Genomic DNA, 12,546 nt, shown 5'->3' on the forward strand with positions numbered 1-12,546 from the left:
CCATCCCTGGAAGTATTTAAAAGACATGTAGATGAGGCGCTTAGGGACATGGTTTAGTGGGCATGGTGGTGTTGGGTTGACGGTTGGACTCGATGATCTTAGAGGTCTTTTCCAACCTTAATGATTCTACGATTCTATGATACTGATAAAATTCTTTCACAAGCTAGGGAAAATAATTGTAACTACTGTCATCCAGTTACAATTTTTGTTTCCCCTCAGTAAATTTTTTTTAATCCTTGCACAGCTAAGGACTGTTCTGTTGTATTCTCCTATGAATTATGAACTTGGTGCATAGGTATTTGAGGGGAGTAAAAATGTTAATGAATTTGGAGTGAGGGGAGACAATTTTTTCTATTAATAAATACGTTATGGGTTTTTTTTATTCTTATAGATCAGGAAAGGGGAAGCAGCCATCTGCAACTTTTTTCCTTGCACAACATTATGATGTGTTGAATTAGTAGGCCACCACAGAAGTTTGAAAAGGTCTGTTTGGCCCATGGCAAGGAATTGTCCCATATTGCCCTGCAAAAGAAATGCAGGGGTTTTTGACTGAATGTTAATTTTACTGTTTACTATTCACTTTTCATCTTAACAGCCAGAATTCTCCTTTTTGTTGCAAGAGAGTACCGTCTCATTGATTCACTGAACTTTCGCCACTGGGGAGAGTTGAACAGGACACGCTTTGTCAGCACTGATTTGGGAAATAATAGAGATCTTTACCTGTTTTTTGCACTGTCAGATATGCAGCCTTGTAGGTGTCTGTATTTCAGAAGTAATCCACAGAGGCTGTAGCAATGTTATGTGATTACATTTTAAGCACAGGCTGCCATGGTCCTGTTCTCTCCACTTGCCCTTACTAGCTACCAATACTAGTGCAACCACCGTGAGCCAGTTCAGGAGCCTAATCCAGCTGAAAATACATCTTTATATGGAGTTTTCAGCTGTGTTGGCTCCCAGACCAGCTCACTGGAAAATTGCATGGATGCTGATATATATAAAAGGGTTATCTAATTCAGGAGTAAACTGGTGTTCTGCTCAATCAGGGAACTGATGTATCTGAAGATTTGTGGAAATCTCACTGTTTCAGTGCAGTGGTATTTCACCTATGTGCTGATATTTCTCTCCGTTTCCTGGATAGAACAAGCTTGCACTTGTAGCTGCAGCCTGAGACAGTAAAAATCCTTAATGAGTGAGGAAAAACACTCCCCAGAATTCGTTGCTTTTTTGGTCCTTCCAGCAAGGCAGAGAATGAAATAAAAGGAAATTTATCTTTATAAATTGCGTGGTTGACATGCAATGTGTATTGGAAGACATCTGGGAACGTGAAGGCTATTCAGATAGACTAAGAAAAAGGTAAAGCTGAAAATCAGCTGAAAGCTGTATTTTAGTACAAAATCTTACACCGAAGAAAGAAAAAAATGGGACTTGTTTTTAGACTAAAAGATTTTATGCTAGTTATTTGACAGGTTCAGTAGCATTTCAATTAAGATTTTGGATTTGTGATTTGTTATTCAAAACTGACCGTAAGATGTGCCATGCATTTCTTGTTTGCTTGGGTTTTTGATACTTCAAGAAAACTGACACACTAGTAAATAGCCTGCATTCCTGACACTTTGGTTTTTAGGGACAGATTCAAAGCAATCAGTGTTATGTAGCACGGTTAAGTTTTGCTTCTATAGCAAACTGTTCATAAACTTGTTGCTTAAGGATTGCTTCACAGAATTTAAGATGACATTGTTATTAAATCTCACCTACTGGCTAACTGTATTTAAAGTCAGAAGCAAACTCTTTCTTGCAGTGTTTGTTGTTCAGTCTGTATCATGGGCCAAAAGAAGCCACTGTATGACCTGAGATGACTTTGTGCCTTAAAATTTATGTGAGCTTATTAATGGAGGCCAACCACTAATAATAAATTCGTGCTGCATGTATAGCACAACAGTTCATCTCCTCTGACAACATGACTATGAATAATTTATAGATGTAGTTATCCTGAAATTTGTAAGGGTCATTAGCATTTTAATGAAAAAGATACAGCTGTTGTACTAAATCTTCACTTTTTTTTTTTCTTCTCCCTCAGCTAAGCGTTTCGATCTGTACTTTGAAAGCAGCTGACAGCGTGCGGTAATGTGCTGACTGGCACTATGGGCAGGCGGTACCCAGGGGCTCACTATCGGCCAAGCAGCTCATGTATGTATGCAATTGGTCTAATTTATTTGTCACTTTATTACCTTTGAAGGCTGCTAAGTTTATAAATTTTGAAATAGTATTTATAAAGGATGATGACATATTCTAATCAATGCCAGCTCTCCTGTGTGTGTACCCAAATGGTAAGTATATTTAAACTGCAAAAGTGTTTTCTAGAATTTTTAAAAGTAGCTAAAAGCAGCTTGTGGTGTGACTTGACCAAGTCTACTGCAGTGTGCTGTGTTTTGTGTTCAGGATCTCCAACTTCATTTATTATAGGGTTCAGAAGTTTAGCTGCTATTCCTCTTCACTCCCATCCCAAGTTTTTAGTACCAGATACCTTCAAATTAACAAACTACTTGAGCTTATCCTAAAATGTTACTGTGCACTATAGCTTTAATTGCTTACAACTGCAACTAATGCCTCCAGTTAAGATTATTTATATGCTTGAGTTCAATACTATTCACGTCATTTTTTCCTCTGAGTTGTATCCTATTGGATTATATTACATTATCTTTTATTGATGGTTGTCTTCTGTAAAAGTGCAAAGGCAACTCCTAAAATTTATCACCTGCACCTTCCATTGAGTAAGCAGACATCTCTCATGCTAGTGCAGATGGCAGCCACCACAGTGCAGGCTGTGTGAAATGAGCTGACGTGACCTTCCCTGGAGAGCTGTGTGGGGTAGCGCCCCGACTCCAGAGGGCTGCTGTCGGTCCTCATGCACTTCCTGTTGATCCCTCAGGCTGCTGAGGTGAAGCTGTGGTAGGTTAACTTTTGTATTCACTCTTCTTTCTGCTGTAGCAGAGGAACATGATCCCATGTGGCTTTTCTTGGCATCAAAGCCAGCTTAAGAAGCTCTCACTTTTGTACCGCTCTTTCTGTTCCTTTAAAGACTTCTTTAAAAGCCTCGATCACTTCAGGCATCCAGCTCCACACATACTTGCGTTGGCTGATGCAAGTAGTAAACTGCAGTGAGAGCTCACAGCTGTGGCAGGACAGGGAATTCTAGGGTGGCTTTGCCATCAGATATGAGGAACTACACGGTGAGGTCCTGTATTCAGAACTTGACTTTGTGGGATTTTCCCTAACCCCAACGCTAAATCCTAGGAAGTAGTAAAGCATGTTTACTCTCTGCTGCAGACTGGTCATAGATGTCATGAAGATGTGTGTTAAAATGGTGCATTAGAGCCAATTTAGATACTACTTTTCCAAAGAGTTTGTCTTGGGTATTAATGTTGGGATATTGTCTATACTAGAAGCGGGGGAAATAAATGGTGGTTACAGTTTTGACAGGTCTCTGGTGGTCAAGTGCTGGAGTACAGAATTGGACCAATCTGTTTGAATCACTTGACAATAAATCTAGACACTAGCCTTCAAACCTGGCCTCTCGGCGTACTGCAGGGCATGATATCCATGTCTCATGCCTAGGCTTGAAGCTCAGAGCTTTAAAATGATCTTGTGTAGATGTACGTAACCAAGTCTTTCCCATTGCTACTTAGCGAGAACAAGTAAAGGGCATTAAATTCTTACCAGAAGAGCCTAGAACGTTTTTCCTGTTGCCTAGTTGAGCAGTTGCAGACAGTGAAGAACTGGAATTGTTTGCTTGGGGAAATGCTGGCGTTTCCATCATCTGCCTGGGCAGAAACTTGCGTCAGAATCAATTGGCACCAGAGCTCCCTCTGTTTGAGGACTGAGATATCAAAATATCTGCTTCGTGATTGCTTTATGCTTTTGTTTAGCCAAGTTTTCCCTTTCCTTAACCTGTCAGGATTTCTAAGCCAGGAAACTTGCTTTAGTTTTTGGTTTTGTTACTGTATGATTTGTGCAACTTCCTGGTGCCTAACATAATAAGTGCTTTGGGTGTCCAACAATAATGGCATTGAAATTGCCCAGTCTTTGGGAAATGCGGATCATAATGAAATCTCTGATAGCAGATTAGATCTCAATGAAAGTGCTAGTAAAATCCATCACTTTGCTTTTGGGTTTTTTTTGCATAAATAATGAGTAATTGCCTCATCTCAGCTATTGTATTTCACATTCACAGATGTTGCAATCTTAATGTTGTACCATAAAGGACTTGGTGCAGCCTTAAGCCTTAGTCCCTGACTTTTATCTTCTGTCTGTACATACGTATATACCTAAATAAAGTCTGTGAGGGGAAGAATTAGGTCTGTGTGGAGTATGGCAGTTGTATTGCTTCTTTGGTGGTGAGATAATGTTTCATCCATTTATGACATTGGCTGTTTTGTTGAATGATTTCATAAATTTAATGAATATAATACTGTGTAGTCTTAGGAGAATAGCAAAAGGTTTTATATTCAAGGAAACACATAACAATTTAAGTATAGAACAGCTTATTTGAAGCCCACTGCTAGGAAATATATTTCAAATACAGGTGCTGAAGATATAAGAAACAGCAAGGTGTTTAAAATTGAAAGCTGCGAATTTAACAGGTGCGTGCTAGTTTAGACTTTTAAAAAGTGTAATTAAAGAGCAGTGATCTCCCTTGATTACTGACAATAAGCAAAGCAGTCTTGGGTGTATCCTTGGCTCTGTCTAGCACTGCTTGTCCTGACTTAACACTCCCTTGTGTGCTGTTTTGTTGGTTTTTATTTTTTCTTTTCTGTGCTTGTGAAAATTCGGACTAAGGATGTACAGTCTCCAGCTACTGAGAAGCTAGGTTTTGTAAACAGACTTCTTTGATGAATTTCTCCTGAGCTTCCTTTATATTTATATTTTTCTAATATTTACTCATAAAACCCACTTTTCTGCATTGGCTGCAGCAGCTCTCTTGAAGACATGGTACTGTTTGTGTTGTTAGGTAGTCTTAAATTTCCTTTCATACTGTGGCTAAAAAATTTTTGTTCTGTGCACAGAATAAAAGGGTTTTGTATGTCTGGAAAAAACTTTCTAACGGGTTGTCCATGCATATCCTGTCCCCAGCACAATAACTCATTTATTTTAGTTAGTTGTAGAGTTTTGCACAATACTGAAATCTGAGCAAAGTGTTTTGGAGAAAATGAAATTGATTCCAGTGCCATTCTGCTGGCATTAAATGCTCAGGAAGGGTTTAAACAATAATAATAATAAAATGCACAGTTTTGTGAGAGTGCTTTTAAAAGAAAAAAAAGCTCCCTCTTTTTCAGAAGACACCGGAAGTGAGAAAATGCAGGAATTTGTGGGTGGTATTTTTAGGCACTTGTTGACCTTTGGAGTGCACCAGGGCGGAGGCACGTCAGCATTCACCGGGAGGAGGGGACCCGCTTGCACCTGGAGCTCCGTGACCAGCCCTCGCTGCCCACAGAAGACGGTGACAATCTCCCACCCTTAAGTCACTCTCTTGATTTGTGGCAGACAGAGGTGGACTTTCATTTCTTTTTGAACTATTATCATCTCTTATTTAAAAATGACTCAGACTAGGTTCATATGGAATGATTTATTGATATAATTCTGCCAATATAATTATTAGAGCTGACTGGAGTTTCAGAAACTTCTGATAGAGGGTGATTTCCCCCCCCCTCCCAGCAAACTTTTTTTGGGAAATACCATTTTGATGAAATGTTCATAAATCAAGGATGAGGATGAAAGGAAATATCCCTTGTGGGAAGGCACTCCCCTGGATTGTGGAGGGGGAGGGCTTTGAGTCTCGGTTCTTCCTGATCGTCTCCCATGCTAGAGCTGCTCTTCTAAATAATTTAGTATACTTGAGGGTAGAGAGAGCAGGGTTGATTTTATAAACTTGGGGTTTGATTTTCCCTCCAGGAATGCTCAAATTCCTGCTCTGCCTTTGTCTCTTCAGCTTCCCAAGGAGTGCCCAGCTGTGACCTTCTTTGCACTGGGGCAGTCCCCCGCTGCTGGTCTTGCAAAGGGGGCTGTTCCTTAGTGTAACTGCTGGAAAGTCTTGGCTTTGTTGCAGTGAAATAAGGAAACAAATGCGAGAATGGTGACATTATAAATAACAGCAAACCCCAGAAAAACCCCCAAACTTCCAGTCTTGCAGCCAGTGGCAGTAATTACATTGCAATCGTTAGCCCAAGGTGAGTTGGTGTGAAAACGTACCGTGGAGTGGCTCTGTGGGCTTGGCTTGGAGCCGCTTCCAGAGTAACAGAAAACTCACCCAAAGAGGCACCCTGACCCCCAAGGAGGGGTGTATCCACTGTGCAACTCTTGGTAGAAGCATTCCAGTGAAATTCTACATCTGCAAAATCCTGCCCTGTATCTCCTGACCTTTTCTTTCCAGAGAAAGATATCTTGGTGTAAACGAGACTCAAGCTTTAGCACTGCTCAGGTCATGCTCAGGGCGACAGTTTTCTGTAAAGTTGCTGAAAAGCTCCATGTAATCATTGCTTAGCTGAGGAAAAGGCGGGAATACAGACGATTCATGGAGTAAAATTTACAAAAGCACCCAATGACACATACGTTGCTCTCCCCATTAAAGCCTCTCTTGTTTAGCTTTCTACCTTTCCTAGGAAGCTATGTGGAGACTTGCACAACAACTTCACTGAGGCCTTTTGGATGATCCTGGTGAAGCCCCAAGACATGTGCTGGTTTCCACAGATAGGAGCTGACTCAGAGCCTGCAGATAAAAAGCTTTCTTTAAGAATGTGTATCATCATTTCTGGTTTTATTTCTTAGCATAGTTAAATAGTATCCCTACCCCAGGACCCTGACAGGTCCATTTCTTTTTCATGGTGAAACCAGAGGTAGAGTGCTCTGAAGCTGAAGGTTTCCTGGTAACTCCGCTTGGGGTTGTGCATGTTAATGGAGAACCACCACGGTACTGGATTTGCGTCACGTGTTTGTCCCCTTTCACAGGAACCCCAGTTCCTTTGGTGTTAAAGTGCCTTGTGAAACTCTATGAGTTTGTAGACAAGAAAAAGGAGTAGAGGATTTTGTCAAGAACTCAAGATTCCTTGTGGAAATTCAGGCCAGTAATACTACTAGCTTGTTCTTTTCCACTTGTTCAATGTCTTCTACAGCCAAGTTTGCTTCTTGTTGAAACTGAGCCCACTTTTAGCCACACTTCAGTGTAATATAAATGCCAGTAAGTGCAGTTGCTTTTTTGTTAGGTTCTCTTTTCACTTTATTATGGGTAGATCTGTTTAGTTTATGAGGACCATAAAGCAAATATGATACTTTGATTTTATTTATGAGCATGTGTTTTGTTTTGTATAAGAGCACTATGGTTAGAAGTTTCTCAGTGTTAGTACAACAGCATTCTCAAGGAGCTTTACTGGCTACAGCAGGCCAAGATTGAAGTTATTCCTATATTCTAGTACCATAATTACATTGGGAGAGTTACTGTAGGGTATGGCCATTTTAGTCAACTCTCGGCGTTCTGTCAGCTTAAGCAGTACTGCAGCAGTTGGTTTGTAAACTGTTTGATGTTTTGAAGTATTTCTGATTTGTCCCATTACAGTTTGGTTGAAGACAATATGTAGCTTTGGCAACTTTCAGCCTTGCTGAGATGTAGCTTTGCGTAACGAGCCTTATTTTAGTTCAGCTTTTAATGGAAAAACAGACTAGAAATGTGGAGACCTTTTCTGGTTTGATGCATCCTGTGCTCTGAAATACATCCTATTCCATTACTGGGAGCAAGGGATATGTGGGTAGGACATGTGAGTCCAACTTTGACAGTTTTAGCAGATGTAGTTAAAAGTGCACATATAATAGCCTTACCTAGGTGAGATACAGCACGTTTTCAATGTATGTGGAACAGAACCAATCTTGTCAATGTGCAAAATCTTAATTTCCTCTCCTTGAGAGCCCTGATAGTCTCGTTTTGCAAAACCTGGCAATCAGTCTAATGCTCTGTTCTGCTACTAAGACTTGGACTTCTTTATTTTTGCTCACAGGTCTCAACTTACTGTTAGCAATTTGAAATTATTTGCAAACACTTACGAATTAATGAAATTAGAGGTTTTTATTCTTTATATAGATACTTTTGATATACACATATTTTTATTCTTCCTTTTTTTTCATACAGAGTTGTAGAGTCTACTGGAAGATTATTTCCCATTTATTTAATTTTCAGATTTTCATCTCCAGAGTTGTTTGACACCAAGTACAACCTTATAGTAACAAGAAAACAATTTTGGTGTACCATGCTCTTTCAAATGCATTTTAAGATCTCAGCTATGAGGCAGTGATTGATAATAGGTGGCCCAAAACTATTGCTACCAGTCTGGGTAATTTGAGGGTAAAAACATTTCTGGATAACCTTGATAAAAGCTTAATATGTAACTAGCCATAATTTTATTATATGTAATTCAGAGGGCAAATGCAGTTTTAGCGGGTGAAATCATGATGCCAGGCCATCAGAATTTTAATTGTTAAACTATATTAGTTTAAAAAGAGAAGCTGAAATGTCTGTATTTATGTGCATGCAGTTAGTTGTTCTCGAGGAAGCAGATTGTGCTCAGGAGTATGCAGCGCTGTTTCTAGGCTTTGCGGGAACAGTCAAGTGTTTGCAAGCTGCAAATAGGAGGTTCACAGACCAGATGTGTGGGAGGTGGTTAATGATAACCTTTTTTTTTTTTTTTCCCCCCCTTCCCCCCTCTCCAGCACCTTTTTTTTTTTTTTTCCCCCCCTTCCCTCCTGTCCAGCACAGCATCTGTGCTAGAACTTAACTCATCCATTGCATCTGACAGGGGCTCAGTTAACATTTTTGCTCCTTCTGTTAATAATGCTGTGACCTATGCTTAATCTCTTTCCTACTTTCGCTGCCTGTGTCTCCTGATCGAAGAGCTTGGTATTGGGCTAGTGCCATTACAAACAGCTCGAAAGCTGGTGCTGGACCCTGTGGGTTTCTTTAACCCTGTTCAGGGATCGATCATCTTTTGAATGGTTCTGCTTCCTGATTTAGGAGCAGTTGAATGATCTAAGTTAAATTTATGTGGGGCTGAAAAATCCCTGGTCTGAACTCAGTCTAGTCAGTCTGAGTCATTTTATGTGCCAAATCCATGGCCATCGATTCCCTTCTATTACTCCATTAAGCATATGGGTAGGCTGCCTGTCCTACAAGGCATTTTGGTTGCCTTTTTTTCCCTGAGACAACTTATCCTAGCTTTCTTTTTCATACGGCGTCATGCTTTGGTTTTGGTAATTCTGATCAGGTTTGATTACATGTTGTTTACCGTCAGACTTGGTAAGAGTTATTTCTGGATGGCACTTGAGATTGAAGTTGCAGGATATGGAAGACCAAGTCCTCCTTGCTTTATTAGTCATCTCAGTTGCAGCAATTTAAGTTATAATTTCTGAGTTTGTGTCTCTGTGTAACAGAAAACGAAGTTTATGCTTGCCCTATATTAGCACATGCATTTGAAGTAGAGTTGTTCGTAATTAACAAATAAGTCTGAGGTGTGATCTTTATTGTAGAGATTGAATAATTTATACATAGATTAAAAAAAAAAGTTAAGGCTGAGGAGTTTAATTTACACAACAGGATTAGAAAAAATGCCTGAGGTTTACTTAGAAAATGTCACTGTGAATGTATAGATCCGATGACAGGTCTTATCTGTGCTTGCAAGTAGCCGATAGATAAAACATGCTCCATCTTCTTGGCTTGACAACACTGTTTTTGCCTGCCAGACTGTTCCATTCTGCACAGGGGGGAAAATCTAATTAAACGGGGAAAAATTGAATTTGGAAAAGATGTAGTATGCCATCTTGTTTTTTCCCTTACTAAATGCAGGATTAGTCATGATTGCATGTCATGGTATGCCTTATGTAAATGAAAGAATTGCTCTTTGTTTCTCCAAGTGATCACTTGATTTAAGAATACTCTAGTAGCAAGAGATGACCCAGGTTGTCTGCAACATAGAATTTCAATCAGATAGTCAAATATACACTGATTATCTAGATGTATCTATCTTAATAAAATTGTAAGTAAAGGAGCAATGGATTTAGCCTGGTTTTTTAATTTTTTTTTCTTTTTTCTTTGTAGCTGTTAAAATCTGATTCCGAGAGGCATCTTGTTCCCAAATTTTTGCTGAATGAGGAATTTGACTGGCTGTGTGGGAAGGGGGAGGGGAAAAAATGGCAAATGGGAAGGCATACCACTTGAGTGCCAGAAGGCATTGCAGGATCTGAAGTTGTTTTTTCCTTAATAACATTATTTAAAGACAGATCAGCATTATGGATTTCCATTAATAAGAGCATCACTAGAACGGAGGCAGCACTGCTGCTAGGCTGTTGCAGTCGGTTGGCATCATGTTTAGCTCTAAAAGGAAAAATGTAATTATTGTGGCAGCAGGGGCTGGCAGGGTGCCTCTTCGGGAAGGAGGAGCCAGGACAGAAAGCTGGTTACCGGATGGTGATTTCAGTAGGACTAGGTGAAGCAGAAAGAGCTGGAAATGGGAGAAGCTGCATTTAGCAAGCAGGTTGAAGAGGTGATTTTGTTGTGATGTAAGGACAGAGCTGGGGTGGCATGGAGAAGACAGCAGTGATTCCCTGCTTGGGCAGGGGGGTTGAACTAGAAGATCTTGAGAGGTCCTTCCCATCCTCAGCATCTCTGAGATTTGTGTGGAGGAGTCTGCAGACAGGTTTGAGAGCGCACATACAAGCTGTTTGCAATCCCGCTCCTTTCCTGCTCTTGTGTTCCCAAAACTGCTCTGCCCGCCATCAGAATTTGTTTTCCTGGTTTTGCTGAGCTTTCTCTCTCCAGCTTCCAAGCTCAGTCCAGCAGAGATGTCATTGCTGGAGGGAGCAGTGAGAAGAAAACCACTGGCTGTAGGAAGATCATTGGCTGCTCTTATCTACCACAGCACTTCATTCAAGTGTTTGTCCCCCTTCCTTTTCCCCTCTGAAGGTGTTTAACATCCCCTGGCATTTGTGTAGATACGTAGGCAAAAAGGAGCGTGATGACACTTGATGTGAGGAAACCACCTAGTCCCGATTCTCATTTCAGCTACTTTAATGTAAATCTAGACTTCATTAGGATGCTTTCGGCTGACATCTGTTTAACTATTACTATTTAGCTGGTCCTAGTTGAAGAATGCAGATGTGAGAAGACAGTGTGTTAGGATACTTAATTAAGAATTAATGTTTTAACATTGGGATTCGCCCTTTGAAGCAGAGGGAGTTAGCTAGTCTTGAGTTGCAATCGTTGTGTAACAGAGGCGTTCTCTTCACCTGCTAAGGCAGAGCCAAACTAACTAGAGCCAAAATGCACAGGACCTGCGGCTGTAGCCCCATGGTGTGAGTTTATCATGAAACATTTTGTACTCAACAGATACCCTTGCAGAAAGGAAATCTGCTGTGTGAAAAGGTTTGTATTCTTTCTTTCCTATGTTTCCTAGACACAAGGGCAGAAATAGTCATAAGTGCATAGAAATACCTTGGCTCCCAGTGTACGTGCCATTCACATCCAAACCAGAGACTTTAAGGCAAAATGGTTTACTTACGAGAAGATGGCCAGGAAAGGGTCCCATACAGAAGCTTGCTGCCTAGCTTGGTTTTTATGATTCCCTCCTGTGGGATCAACCCTGCAGACTATGCTTCTTAGTTTCATATGCTGGATCTCATTCTGCAAATTCTCATGTGAACGTGCCTTACTGCTGTGTCTATTTTTTCGAACACTGCTGTAGTTTCCTGAGTAAGCTGTAGTTTGGCAATTGGGGAAAACCCCAGATTTTCTAATGTCATGAGGTATGTTGATTGAAACTGGAGAATATTGTTGAACTTGTGCTCTTAGTAAAGCGTACGTTAAGAAAAATGTCATAGTTATTTTTAATTACTTGTTCTCATTGCTGTAGACTAGCCTCTCCCATACTTTAATGACTGTCAAATATCATTGAAAGCTCAAAAGATCCTCACTGTTACGTTCCAGGGTTTGTTTAGAATGCTTAACGTCTCTCAGGAGCTTCTGAAATGTGGTATTTTTTTATTTTGTGTTTTCCTTTGGTTTTAATTCTTAAATGATCCCTCTTTTCAGATTTCAAATTATAATCTATTTCCTGATGCATTGCTGACGCCCCGTGAGCCATGTCAGAAGTACTTCCAGGTCAGATGCCCTTTAAAAGATTCTGCTATGCAAATATGTGAAACTTTTCGCTTCTTTTCCTTCTTCTTCCCAGACGCATATTTTGCTTTCATTTTGCACTTATACATGAAAAAGAGCAAGCACTTTCTTTTCTTTTTAACAGTGCCTTTTTGAATAAACTCTCTCTTCACCTTTTTTAAAAACTATTCCTATAGACAATACAATGCAAAAAAAGCCTTATTGGAGGTAAAGACAAATTGGTCGTGCACTGTTTTCTGTTTGCAATGGCATTTTCTCTCTCCTTCTAGCTCTGTAAGGTTTATGACAAGATTGAAAAACATCAATAAAAGCTTTACAAGTAATAATGCTGTTTGTAT

General features: G+C 40.1%; 1 protein-coding gene across 1 annotated transcript in view; it reads left to right on the plus strand.

Moving 5' to 3' along the window:
* Positions 1–2,106: 2,106 nt before the first annotated feature.
* Positions 2,107–12,546, plus strand: part of APBB2 (amyloid beta precursor protein binding family B member 2) — a 97,390-nt gene continuing 86,950 nt past the window's right edge. Inside the window, exons 1-2 of the mRNA XM_019472295.1 lie at positions 2,107–2,187; positions 12,122–12,190. Of these exons, the coding sequence (XP_019327840.1) occupies positions 12,172–12,190 (19 nt within the window). The 5' untranslated portion in view covers positions 2,107–2,187; positions 12,122–12,171. The remainder of the gene's footprint in view (positions 2,188–12,121; positions 12,191–12,546) is intronic.

Source organism: Aptenodytes forsteri, unplaced genomic scaffold (assembly GCF_000699145.1).
Source record: "Aptenodytes forsteri isolate BGI_AS27 unplaced genomic scaffold, ASM69914v1 Scaffold35, whole genome shotgun sequence".
Classification (NCBI taxonomy): Eukaryota; Metazoa; Chordata; class Aves; order Sphenisciformes; family Spheniscidae; genus Aptenodytes; species Aptenodytes forsteri.